Source organism: Cheilinus undulatus, linkage group 8 (genome assembly GCF_018320785.1).
Source record: "Cheilinus undulatus linkage group 8, ASM1832078v1, whole genome shotgun sequence".
Classification (NCBI taxonomy): Eukaryota; Metazoa; Chordata; class Actinopteri; order Labriformes; family Labridae; genus Cheilinus; species Cheilinus undulatus.
The window spans coordinates 288,346-301,613 of record NC_054872.1 but is presented as its reverse complement, the minus strand read 5'-3'; the positions used below and the strand labels follow the sequence as shown (position 1 = coordinate 301,613).

Sequence of the window (13,268 nt, the reverse complement as noted above, 5' to 3'; positions counted from 1 at the left end):
GTCTTTTCTTATCTTTTCTTATCTTGTCTTATCTTGTCTTATCTTATCTTGTCTTATCTTGTCTTATCATTAACTTGTCTTATCTTATCTTATCCTATCCTTATCTTATCTTATCTTCTCTTATCTTGTCTTGTCTTATCTTATCTTGTCTTGTCTTATCTTGTCTTATCTTATCTTATCTTGTCTTGTCTTATCTTGTCTTATCTTATCTTGTCTTGTCTTATCTTGTCTTATCTCATCTTGTCTTGTCTTATCTTGTCTTATCTTATCTTGTCTTATCTTGTTTTATCCTTATCTTGTCTTATCTTATCTTATCGTTATCTTGTCTTAACTTGTCTTTTCTTATCTTCTCTTATCTTATCTTATCTCATCTTATCCCATCTTATCTTATCCTTATCTTGTCTTATCTTATCTTGTCTTATCCTTATCTTGTCTTATCTTATCTTATCCTTATCTTGTCCTATCTTGTCTTTTCTTATCTTGTCTCATCTTATCTTGTCTTATCTTATCTCATCTTATCTTATCCTTATCTTATCTTGTCTTATCTTATCTTGTCTTATCCTTATTTTGTCTTATCTTATCTTATCCTATCCTTATCTTTTCTTATCTTATCTTGTCTTATCTTATCTCATCTTATCTTATCCTTATCTTATCTTGTCTTATCTTATCTTGTCTTATCCTTATTTTGTCTTATCTTATCTTATCCTATCCTTATCTTTTCTTATCTTATCTTATCTTATCTTATCCTTATCTTATCTTGTCTTATCTTATCTTGTCTTATCCTTATTTTGTCTTATCTTATCTTATCCTATCCTTATCTTTTCTTATCTTATCTTATCTCATCTTATCTTATCCTTATCTTATCTTGTCTTATCTTATCTTGTCTTATCCTTATTTTGTCTTATCTTATCTTATCCTATCCTTATCTTTTCTTATCTTATCTTGTCTTATCTTATCTTATCTTGTCTTATCCTTATCTTGTCTTATCTTATCTTATCCTTATCTTCTCTTATCTTGTCTTATCCTATCTTGTCTTGTCTTATCTTGTCTTATCTTATCTTGTCTTATCCTTATCTTGTCTTATCTTATCTTGTCTTATCCTTATCTTGTCTTATCTTATCTTATCCTTATCTTCTCTTATCTTGTCTTATCTTATCTTGTCTTATCCTTATCTTGTCTTATCTTATCCTTATCTTCTCTTATCTTGTCTTATCCTATCTTGTCTTGTCTTATCTTGTCTTATCTTATCTTATCAGTGTCAGCCAATCATTCTTAACATGAGCCAAAGTAAAGAAAACAATAACACAAAAAGAACGTAAAGCTTGACTCAGAGAGCTACGCTGTGTCTCACACTGGGGAGCGCCATCTTGGTACTGTTTTGGAGCATGAATTGGTTTTAAAATACCAACAATAACATGCCCTTATAAATGATGATTTTTCTTACCTAGCCTGTTCTTGCGGATCTCATCAGGTGATACAGGTCGAAGTTTCCTCTCTGCTTTGATTTCTTTCAGAATCCGCTCATGCAGTGTTGGAGGAGGCTGGCACTGTGGCTTCAACTGACGAGCTGACACCTACCGGAATACGGTGACAATTGATGGTCATATACCCATCATGGCAAACGCAGGAAAGAGTGGGGGGGGGGGGGGGTTTGTTTGTTTTGTTTTTTTTTTTGCAAAGAATCTCTTTTTCATTTGTTGCTTTCAGTTAACACAAGAGGACCACGTCTAAAATATTGCTTTGTTTGGAGGCACAGTGCTAAATAAGGTTGTTCCTGTTTATTGAAACTCTGATTAAGAGACTCCGTTGGTCTTCTTTTATTAATGAAGGATTTTTGGGTCAGGCACAGTTACTATGTACTTACAGGGTTGAGAGGAGGTCTGGACCTGATGAATTCTAGAATGACTTCATGAGCACTCTTCTTTAATCTAGGAGGGATGTCTCCATCAACCTGAAACAGAAGAATGGGTAAAAACAGAAAAAATATTCACAGACCCAAAGATGGAAAAGTGATGGTTTTAAAACAAAGGTATACTACTTTATAAATTAAAGTACTACAAACTGCAAACAAAAGTAAAACAACTACTCCTTCCACCTTGAACTACATGTGTGTGTGAAGTATTAGCGTTATACTCACCATGACTTTCCGCAGTTTGTAGCGTTTAGCCCTTATGTCGTCCATTAGCATTTCATAGGGAGTGAGCTGGTACTCGATGGGCAGGGGGTCGTATTGACGCTCCTGGACTTTCTTGAGCTTGACTCCCTCACGTAGGTCCCTCATCACTTGAACCCAGAACCGAGCCTGACAGAAAAGTAAAGTCGTAAAAGGGCACGAAAGTTATAGGGTAAGTTTGAAACTGTATTTATCTGAGAAGGAGTGGCACTCTATGAAACACACAAACGGCTGTAATCAGGGTGAAGGGTTCTGTTTCCTGATTTTTTTTAGCACCTATTTAAAATATAAAAAATAGTTAGGAATATGTTTAACTTTGCACTAAAGATATCATGGCTTTATTTTTGTTAGAGGGGAGTAGACGGCTTGATTATCTTGCACCGTGTACCATGAACTAAGTGTTCTACAAAAAAACTTCTCTTCACAACTTTTAATCCCGTCAGAAAAACTGAAACTGTAAAGTTAATTTTGTCAACAAAAATGATGACAAATATCCGTCAACAGCCTTTTTCTCATGAGGAGGAGACTAAAAAGAGCTAAAAGAGATCATTGATAACAAAAACTCTGAAGAAAAAAAAGTTTAGTTCTTGTTACAGAGACAAGACCACTGCGTCACTGGGACTGTAATTTTGTGGACAATAAAAACCCAATGTATGGTTTAAACCCTTTCACAAAATAATTCTTATCAATATAATTCGGCTTTCTTTTGACCAAAAACAACTCTCTAAAGTCAAAGTGAAAACAGACTACTACAAAGTAATGTCAAACAAAAATATATGAGGTATAATCTCCTCCTTTAAAGTGACTGAGTTAATCCAACAGAGGTCCAGCTAATCAGTGCTACTGTCACAGTTAGAGAAATGGAGATCAGCTGAGGTCAGTGAATGTGTCTTAGTGATTATAGTAGAAAGACACCTGTGTCTGGAAGGTCCAGTCACTGGTTTATCAGTATTCCTGGCTACCATTACACCACGAAGGCAAAAGAACACTCCAGGCAACACAGAGAAAAGGTTACTGATGGATAAAAAACCATGTCTATTCTAGTTGAAGGTCCTGACTCCTGGATTTCTGTAGCTAACTTTTGGGTTGGCAGAAGCCTTTCTTGGACCTTCAGACTGTATTAATGGACTTCAAGGCACTTCCTGCATGCCTCCAACCTTTTTCTGCTGCCTTTTATTCCAGTAGCTGCAGGGCTATGAATGGTTTGCAGAAGTAGAGATTTTTCTTGTGTTTACCATCACCACAAGACAACACAACCTGCGGGTCATCACCTGCCTTGGTTGACTTTGTTCTACATGTTTGGCTCAGACCTCTCGTCTCTTTTATTAGGCTCCTCCTCTCAGTTGTTCCAGTTGCTCATATATGAACCCCTGTGCCTTAAGGAATGCCATGAGGCTATCAAATCTGGTTTCAGGAGCTACAGCATTCTTTCCATCAACTGCATGGACAAGCCACTCCTTTTTTAGAGACTCTGGAAGCTTCTTAATTGCCCCTGTGTCTCCAAGGTCGATCAAGTCTTGCAGTGCTTTCTCTACTGCTTGAGTTAATTCATCAGTTTCGTGGCTGATTGCCTCAAACTGTTGGCATTTTTTGTAACTCTTCAACTATTTTTATAGCGATGGTGGTCTGATTTCCAAAGTGGTCCTCCAGTACAAAGATGTCTTCTGCAGTGTTAAAAGAGATAAGATGGAGGTCTCTGCGTATTTTGTGATTAAGGATGTGTAATAGAATCTGTTGGCTCCCCTGCATTAAGAGGGCTTCCCAGTCTTTTCTCTGTTTGGTTTGTTACCAGAAAATTTATAGTTATTTACAGTTATAGTTATAGTTTGATTTTTTGCATAGGAAAGCAAGGGGTTAAAGGTGTCTGCGACAGTATTTCTGCATCTTCCTTAAACTTTAGTTGAATGAAGTCTGCTTTCCTGTATCCATTCATTGATTATATCAACATATTGATTGGTTGACTGATTATCCAATCAGATCGATGGAAAGCCTAAAACATCAATCTAAATTGATGCATCAAGCTATGCTTTTATTTTGAAATTACCCCCCGCAGGCCTGTTGATAGTTTCTGCCCCAGGCAGCGTCCTCAACAAGCTAGCTGCAAGCTAACTAGCAGTGACTTAAAGTTTTGCAGCTGAGGGAAAGAGGATTTCCTCTCCTCTCTCGGCTGTGTGGATATATTTCATACAGAGGCTGCAAGACGGGTCTCGCTCCTTATAGGTCATTTCCACTGAGCGGTCCAGCTCAGTTCGGTGTGGTACGGCATGCTTTTTTTGGCGTTTCCATAGAGAAAAGGTCCCAACAAACCGACCCGTACCGTCCCACTTTTTGGCAACCCTTTCGTAGGGGTGCCAGTCTTACCTAACTGTACCAAAAAGGTGGAGCTACACACACAACAATAGGGGCTGCACTGACGTCACATGACTCAGCTGCTCACCTCTGAGCTGTTAACACGGAAGTCTGCGCTGTGAGAAGCGGGCCAAAACGGGAAAAAAACGGACCAATATCTGCCTAAATGTATGTAATATTTGGACTGGACGGAGATCCAAACTGTGGACATTGGTATCAGGCCACAAATCAAGTTTCCTGATGTTTATCTGGATGATTTTAAGAACACAAAGCAGAGCCCGAAGGCCCACATCAGCCTGATCCCTCTGCAATGGATGAGAAACTAAATTAATGCTGAAGGTTTGTGAAAACGAAGCCTTTGAACAGTTCATTCTCATTAATCTACGTCTTACGTTAGGTAACCTGTGAAAACGTTGCTCTGTGGTTGTTGAACGGGTTGGTAAAGCCTCAGGCTGCAGACTATTTTAAAATGAGATCAGCGCACCCCGGATTTCTGACTTAATCTAGCTTGATTTTAACACCAGATGAACTTTTACTTTATTTTTAATGAGGTGAATTCTCACAGTACAGCTCTGAACTTTCATGTTTTGTCGTATAAACTGTTCTAGACTAGATATATTCACATATTAACGTGGTGTTACGACTCAAACCGTCTCTGTTCACGTATTCCATCAGCTGAGGATCTGTACTGACAGCAGTTACATCATTAAGATGTAGTCATTTTTTTAAAAGCACTCTCAGCTGAAATAAAGCTGTCTACTGCTTATTCCTGACTGATTTCTGTCACTCATCCTTTCTATAACTCTGCAGCTGGACCAGCAGACTCACGCTGTCTGTGACATGCATGCTTTTACAGCCCGCCCACCAAGTGAGAGCACGGGTGTCTGTGGAAACGCTAACTATTTTGGGATTTAGCGTACCAAACTTAACTGAATCAAACCGGACCCCTGATGGAAACACAGCTTTAGTTTGCTGACTACATCTACATCTTTATCCGTATATATATAGATCATTCACAGAGAAAAACACTCAGCTGGTTATGGCTGAGGTAACATGAGTGCTGTCTGCAGCAGACCGCAGATACACAGCGAGGGAAAAGTCCAATGCTGTATGTCTTCTATGACGCACTGATTTTATTTCGGCGTCTCACATCAGCGTGAGGTAAAACCTTTTGACATAGATAAAACCCAAAAATAAAGTGTGCTGAATGTCACCCATCAATAAATTAATCAATACTAAGCATCACTGTGATCATAAACACTTGTTTTCCAAGAACACAGAAAAATTCCTTTAATTTTAACCTTTATCATGTCAGCATATAATCACCTTTTAATCCAAACACCCATCACACTATTTAACCTTTTAATCCAAACACCCATCACACTATTTAACCTTTTAATCCAAACACCCATCCCACTATTTAACCTTTTAATCCAAACACCCATCCCACTATTTAACCTTTTAATCCAAACACCCATCACACTATTTAACCTTTTAATCCAAACACCCATCACACTATTCAACCTTTTAATCCAAACATCCATCCCACTATTTAACCTTTTAATCCAAACACCCATCACACTATTTAACCTTTTAATCCAAACACCCATCACACTATTTAACCTTTTAATCCAAACACCCATCACACTATTTAACCTTTTAATCCAAACACCCATCCCACTATTTAACCTTTTAATCCAAACACCCATCCCACTATTTAACCTTTTAATCCAAACACCCATCACACTATTTAACCTTTTAATCCAAACACCCATCACACTATTTAACCTTTTAATCCAAACACCCATCACACTATTTAACCTTTTAATCCAAACACCCATCACACTATTCAACCTTTTAATCCAAACACCCATCACACTATTTAACCTTTTAATCCAAACACCCATCCCACTATTTAACCTTTTAATCCAAACACCCATCACACTATTTAACCTTTTAATCCAAACACCCCTGCATGGTACGTCCCCAACCACAGAGCCAACGATCCAGCAATCTACCGCGGACATCACTGCGTGCCCTCGTGTGCCAAGGTTTACCTTAAAAATTGACTATTTTAATAAAAAGGCATGCTGGATAATGACAACAACACTATAGTTTATTACCTGCAAAAGAAAAAGTCCCCTGGGGGCCTAACAGGTGAATACTAGAGAGGTAGGTAAGGGGTTACAGAGGGTCCCAGGTGAAAAGGGCATTATTAGTTCTTTTTCCAATGAATGTATCACTGACATAACATCATGGTTTCATTGATTTTCTGGGATAAAAACATAAAAAATATTCAGAATTGGAGCTCTATGGAAGGACTTGTCAGTTTATGGGTTTTTGGGGGGTTTGCTAACATAAACATAAACATACAGTTATGACAAGCACAGTGGTGTATAAACCACCACTCGGGCACTGAGCTGTGAAAAGTAAAGAGCCTTTTGTGACTTTTGGTCCTGAAGAAGTTGGCAACCTTAATGTCCCAGATACTGCCTGATGATTATGGGTCAACCTGAACCCTAAACCAGAACCAAACCAATAGAACAGTCTAGCCGGGGTCCAGTCGACCCACCACCAGCCCCAGACTCTGGTCCCTTTCACAAAGAATTAGTTCAACTGTCTGAATAGAAGAATAGGGCTGTGGTTAATAAGGAGAGATCTGAGTAGAATTATCATTGAGGCAGGTTCAAAGAAAAAAGGGTGAGGTACCCTACCCAGTCAGCATTCTGTAGTTCATTTAGGTCTTGGCTGGAGTCCACTGATGACTCTTCTTCCATTTTCCGAAGGTTCTGACAACAGAGAAAAAGAGATGTTGAGCTATAATACAGAGTAAGATAACTACATGTTGACTAACTACCTTTGTGCTGTATTTTCAGTGTAATCTTTTCACAATGCTTTACAGACAGAAATCAGTTTGCATTCCAGTTTTCATAAAATTGGGCATCATTTATGTTTTTTATAGAACATTACAGGAGCCTCAGTGGTACTACAGAAAAATAACCACTCTGACTAACATTGAGCAGTCATTTAAACTTTGTCAGCTGCTAAAACTATTTTTTAAATAAAAGAAAAAGTTTATTTATAGGCCTACAAAGATTGGAGCCATACTTGGCCATGCTACTGGCTAATCTGATTATTATTATGGATAAATGTTTTCAATGGGTATCAATAAAGAATTCAACCATCAGGGATATACAGGACCAGGATTAGACTCAGGATGTTTGATGTACAAGGACAACAATAATAGAAGGGCACCTTCTGTATGCAGTGGGGCACCAGCATGCACAAAGCTGTCATTCATTTATGGCAAAAGGTTCTTTCTAAATTATGCCATTATACTTTTACACTTCAGTTAAACATAAGAGGAATTATAAATATGTTTTTCAAATACAAATGATTGAAAATGTCAGTGAAAATCCATCAAATGCAGAGGTACTACAGTCTAATGTGGTCCACTAAAGGCTGGCTCAGACTACACACATTCAGATTTTGGCCTGACTGCAATGTCACAGCTCATCCTCAAAAGTTGAGCCCAAGTATGCGTGTCGGTAACAACAAATGGTCTTGGTATGATCGACAATGCGTCCAAGACACCCTGCAACCATGACTCAACAAGACTAGCCAGAATTTTTCTTGCATCTAGTTTGACAACCTGACGTGGCGTCGATAACATGAGTTCTGATGCCGACCAATCAGGGAGCATCATTATCGATGTCTCATCTTTGTATGACACTGTACAAGCCCCAAATTTTTCTCCCTCCGGGCATTTATGTGTACATACAGTGACATGTTATTACATTCATGTCTCAGAGCTGGTCCATGTTGCCCCCGTCTTCATACATCAGAGAGAGAGACCATTATTGTGTCTTGTTTTGTTTTTTTACTTCTCTAAATACTGCTTGTTTCACACAAAATGCTTCTGTTGTCGCTCTGTTTCACTCGCTTTGACCCCTTCCCCGAGTCCCATGACGGGACAAGAGTCTTGTCACGTAGTCTGACATGGTGTTGTAGTCTGAGCCAGTCTTTAGAGGGCCCAAAAGAAGGCACTACAATGAAGACAGACATAAGCATACAGTGCAGAATATCATCACATCAGTACTGACAGATACCAGCTCACCACATCATTTGTGGTACTGGCAGATATGAAAACTTCACTTCATATTTATAGCCCATATATTGGTCATACACCACACACAAGTGCAATGGAAATATGAATCACCTATCTCTGACCTGTTCACAACACATTCACTACCTGCATACAGAGCTGCTATGACTGTTAACCGATCCCATTCATATGCATTCAAACATATCACACAGCACTGATGCAGCAGTCGTAGCAATTATTTTCTTACCCAAGGAGACATCGTCATGTGACTGCAGGGGCGGGGCTTTAAACCCTCAGCCTTCTATATCTATTGAGCCACAGCTGCCCCATGGTTTGGTTCATGGCTTGAGTCTTAGATGAGAGTGATTCAGTATCAGCAGCAGTCTTAACAAAAATCTCTCTCCTAGTCCGGCCCCAAGGCTCCATGGTTAGAATCAGAAAAGACTGTAAATTGTAGTTCCTACCTCTTTGGCACTCTTGATCTTCTCCAGAAAAGTGTGCAGCTCCATAGTTTCAGTGAACAGAGCCCGACAAACAGCCTGGTAGTGAGTAGAGACATCTGATAGCCTCGGGAGATGACTGTTGCACAGCTTCAATGAAACAGAGAAGCACAAGAAAAAGAGATTTATATTTGCAGATCAAAGAGCTGTTTCTGCCATAGTCATGACTAAAAGAGATTTATTTAGACTTAATGACTATCTATCTGTCCAATAGACTAATATCTTTAAGTGGAGGCAGTGTGATGGTGTGGGGCGGCATCTCCCTCATTGGAAAAACTAGGCTCGTCCATATTGGAGGAAATCTCAATGCAGAGAGATATGGAGATGAGATTCTACAACCAGTGGCAACCCCACATCTCCACAGTCTGGGACCGAACTCTATCATCCAAGATGACAACGCTAACCCCCAGAGAGCGGGGATTATCAGAGACTACCTCCAGAATCTGGGAGTGGTCACACACTGCTGTGGGATGGCGTCCCATTCTTCAACCAGCATCAGTCTCCAGTCAACCAGTGTGGTTGTGTTGGTCACTCTGGCACCAACAGCATGCTCAAGCTGATCCCACAAGAGTTCAGTGGGGTTGAGGTCAGGGCTGCTGGCAGGACAGACATTGTGGGATCAGCTTGGGCGTGCTGTTGGTGTCAGAGTGACCAACACAACCATACTGGCTGACTGGAGACTGATGCTGGTGGAAGAATGGGACGCCATCCCACAGCAGTATGTGACCAGGCTGGTGTCCCTTACAAATGTGGCTCCATTCAAAAGGGAAATAAACAGGCTTTCCAACAGTGTCATATTAATTGCCAAGAAGCATTGTTACAACAAAGAAATAATGTAACAAACACAAATTTCCTTACTTTTTGTGATAAGTTTACTTTGTGCAATCAGTGGAGGAACTAGCCGCAAATTTCCAGCTGATGGTTGCATCAGACATTCCAGTAAAAGACAAACCAAACTCCTGTGTGATTACAGCAACGGATGAGGGCAAAATTCAACAAAGAATAAAGCAACTACATAACTCTATCTTACATTTATCCATTAATACAGGAAAAGTCCCCCAAAAAAGGAGTTATAACACCGATATTTAAATCTGATGAACCTGACAGAGCCTGTAACTACAGGCTGATCTCAATCCTTCCTGTGATCTCAGAAATCCTTGAAACAATAGTGGCAGAGCAACTGGTCAGTTTTCTAGAAAGTAACCAGCTTCTTCACCCACAACAATTTGGTTTTCAATCTGGATATTCAACAGAAATGGCAACCTGCTATCTGACAGAAACTATTAAAAGATCTTCAGATGGCAGTAGAGTTGTTGGAGCAGTATTCTTGGACCTGAAAAGGCCTTTGGTACTGTGAACCATAGGTGTCAGTTTAGGGGGGGACGGGGGGGATGTGTCCCCCCCACCTTTTTGTAATTTTGTCCCCACCACACACAAATCCTTCATGTGTAAGCCATTGTAACCTCGGTTATTTTCAGTAGTATAGAAAATTCCGACGCTCCTAAATGCACCATCCACGTGCAAGAGTTGTAAAGAGACCCAGCAGACCTCTGCGAGGCAACAGGCCGTGCTGCTGCTGTAGATTTGCGTCTGTGCCAACCAGAGGTCGCGTTGACCAAATATTCTCCGTCACTGACAGATTTTTTTGAAAGATGACAGAGAATTTTGAAGGATCTCCGTCATTTTGACGGACTGGAATGATGAGGATGAGCCTGCATTTCAGCCCACACATACAGACAGATGTAAAGACCTTTTCCATTTAGCACACATGGACTATCAAGGTGGTTATTTAATCTATTAAAAATCTTGTAGCCAGTGGCTCTCTCACTGACTTCGACACTGTATTCGTAAAAGCGCGTTGGTCTCCGTGCTGACAGCACTGAGATGGCATGCACATATGCTAATAGTTATTGTCCCCCCCACTTTTCAAAACAAACTGACGCCCTTGCTGTGAATCACCACTAACTATTGAGTAAACTTTAAAAAGCTACTGTACATTTCTCCAAACAAGCTCTCAGCTGGTTCAAGTCATATCTGGAATCCCGAATGTAATGTGTCAAGATGAATAGCTCCGTATCATCCTTTCAGAACTGTAATGTGGGCGTCCCACAAGGCTCTATTCTGGGACCACCGCTCTTTTGCCTGTACATAAATGAGCTACCAGACAGCTGTAAAGATGTGTGCTACCAAATGTATGCGGATGATGCCATCATCTGTGTTTCATCTAAATCTCCACAGCAAGCTACAGAGTTGCTTAATAGACAGTTGATCAGTGTGTCATAGTGGCTTAAAGACAACTTTTTAACTTTGAACTGTGCAAAAATTCTCTCTATGTGCTTCTCTCTGAGACAAAAGAAATGTAATGATTTTATGATAAATATTGATCAGAAGGAAACAGAGAAAGTAAATGAATTTAAATATCTAGGAGTTGTCCTGGACTCACAACTAAAATTTGAGGCGCATAACAGAAAACTGTCAAAGACCATCAGGACTAATTTGAACTGCTTTCGACTTATAAGATCTTGTTTACCAATAAAGGCTGCAGCTTTACATGCATGCAAGGATTTATCATCCTATCATGTGGGGTTTGGAATGAAACTGCTGTTGTCTTTGTACAAACAGAGCCTAAAAACTCTGGATCAGAACAACAAAAAACAAAAGCCTGATTTATTGAGCTTTGAAAACTTCGTAAATTTCTAATTCATTGAACTGATATCTAAGTATGTGAATGATCTTGCTCCTCATCTGGTCAGAGAAATGATTCAAAAATATTCCAGTAAAGGAGGTGTTAAAAGAGCAGCAGTTAGTGGAGACTGTAAACCAGCAAAAATCTGTTTCTCAAGGCCTACAGATCTGGAATATTCTCCCATCAGAAATAAAAACCCTAACTGACTTCAGACCATAACATAACACAGTGAAACAATGGCTCAAACAACGGCAAACCTGTGAACACTGAGCTCCATGTTTGATATCATCAGCATATTTGACTCCTTGTTCTCTTAAATGTCATTTTTAGTCATTTGTCTGCATGTCTCTGTCTGCCTGCCTGTTGCTGTTTTTTATGCATCTGTGTGGTTCTTCATTCATGTCATTGTTTTATTGTATCATGAGTGTCATTCCTTAAAAGCCAGGACTGCTACTAGCCCTGGCTAGGAGTCTTCTATACATTGCATGGGTTCCACTGTAATGAAATGTAGCAATGCTTATGTATTGTCCCTGACAAATACACAAATAAATAAACAAAAATGAGCTGAAACAAAGCATGGAGTTAGAAAAGTTCAGGGGCAAATATTTTTGAGTACAGTTCAAAGGTTGGTCTCATATTAGCTGTTTCAGTACTTATTTCTACCAATATGTCTGACTATTTTAACCTCCAGAAGGAGCAACAGAATTTATTTTTGCAATGAGTACCTTGAGAATGTCTCTGTAGCCTTGAACAGTGGACAGGCTTCTCGGGTTATCGTCTGCTTCATCCTCCTCCTCCTCCTCTGTGGCCTCGTAGCCTTCATCTGGACAGACGTCTCCCTCAGCCTCAGCACTGTTGATCATGAGGTTGATGAGCTGCTCCAAAGGAGGACTGAGCTCCCTCTCCTCATTCTCTTTCAAACCATAATCCAGGGCTTTGTAGATCATGATACCCAGAGACTCTATCACCTATAAAAGCAGAACAGACAACCAACAGGTCAGCCTGAGGACCAACTTAGGCCTGAAGGAGCAGCTGATAGCCACTTTATCATGACCATGGCAGAATCTAGTGATAGACTGACCAAAACACCCTCCCTGAAACTGCGATGAAGGCTGTCTACATGTTTGAGGGGTTATTTTCTGTTTGGTGTCATGTCAAGACATTCTCAAAGTCTGAAGTTTTTCATTTATGATGACATTCCACTCCGTCCCAGCGTACACTGGTGCCTACCTCCACCACAGAACGTCAGCTTTTAGACATAAATATTTAACAACTGATAGATCTGAACATTTGTCAGATCATAAGGGTGTTGTTTTTTCACTGTCTGTACCCATCAAATCTTTTAACACATGTTGGATACTAGGCGGCGATATTAAAAAAGCAGGTATTCATCAAGAGACGATATCAGCTGGTGATAACAATAGCATGGCTACACGCTGTAAACATGGAAGAAGG

General features: G+C 39.8%; 1 protein-coding gene across 5 annotated transcripts in view; it reads right to left on the bottom strand.

The window, feature by feature from the left end:
• The window catches only part of spire1b (spire-type actin nucleation factor 1b), an 86,965-nt gene that overhangs the window by 37,839 nt on the left and 35,858 nt on the right, over window positions 1-13,268 (bottom strand). For all 5 annotated transcript variants that reach the window (XR_005992196.1, XM_041792955.1, XM_041792956.1 and 2 more), the window contains 6 exons: window positions 12,539-12,781; window positions 9,092-9,217; window positions 7,237-7,311; window positions 2,138-2,302; window positions 1,865-1,951; window positions 1,445-1,574 (listed from right to left, as the gene is read on the bottom strand). Coding sequence is in view for 4 of the 5 variants with exons in the window: in XM_041792955.1 (XP_041648889.1) it covers window positions 1,445-1,574; window positions 1,865-1,951; window positions 2,138-2,302; window positions 7,237-7,311; window positions 9,092-9,217; window positions 12,539-12,781 (826 nt within the window). In the remaining variant the exon portion in view is untranslated. The remainder of the gene's footprint in view (window positions 1-1,444; window positions 1,575-1,864; window positions 1,952-2,137; window positions 2,303-7,236; window positions 7,312-9,091; window positions 9,218-12,538; window positions 12,782-13,268) is intronic.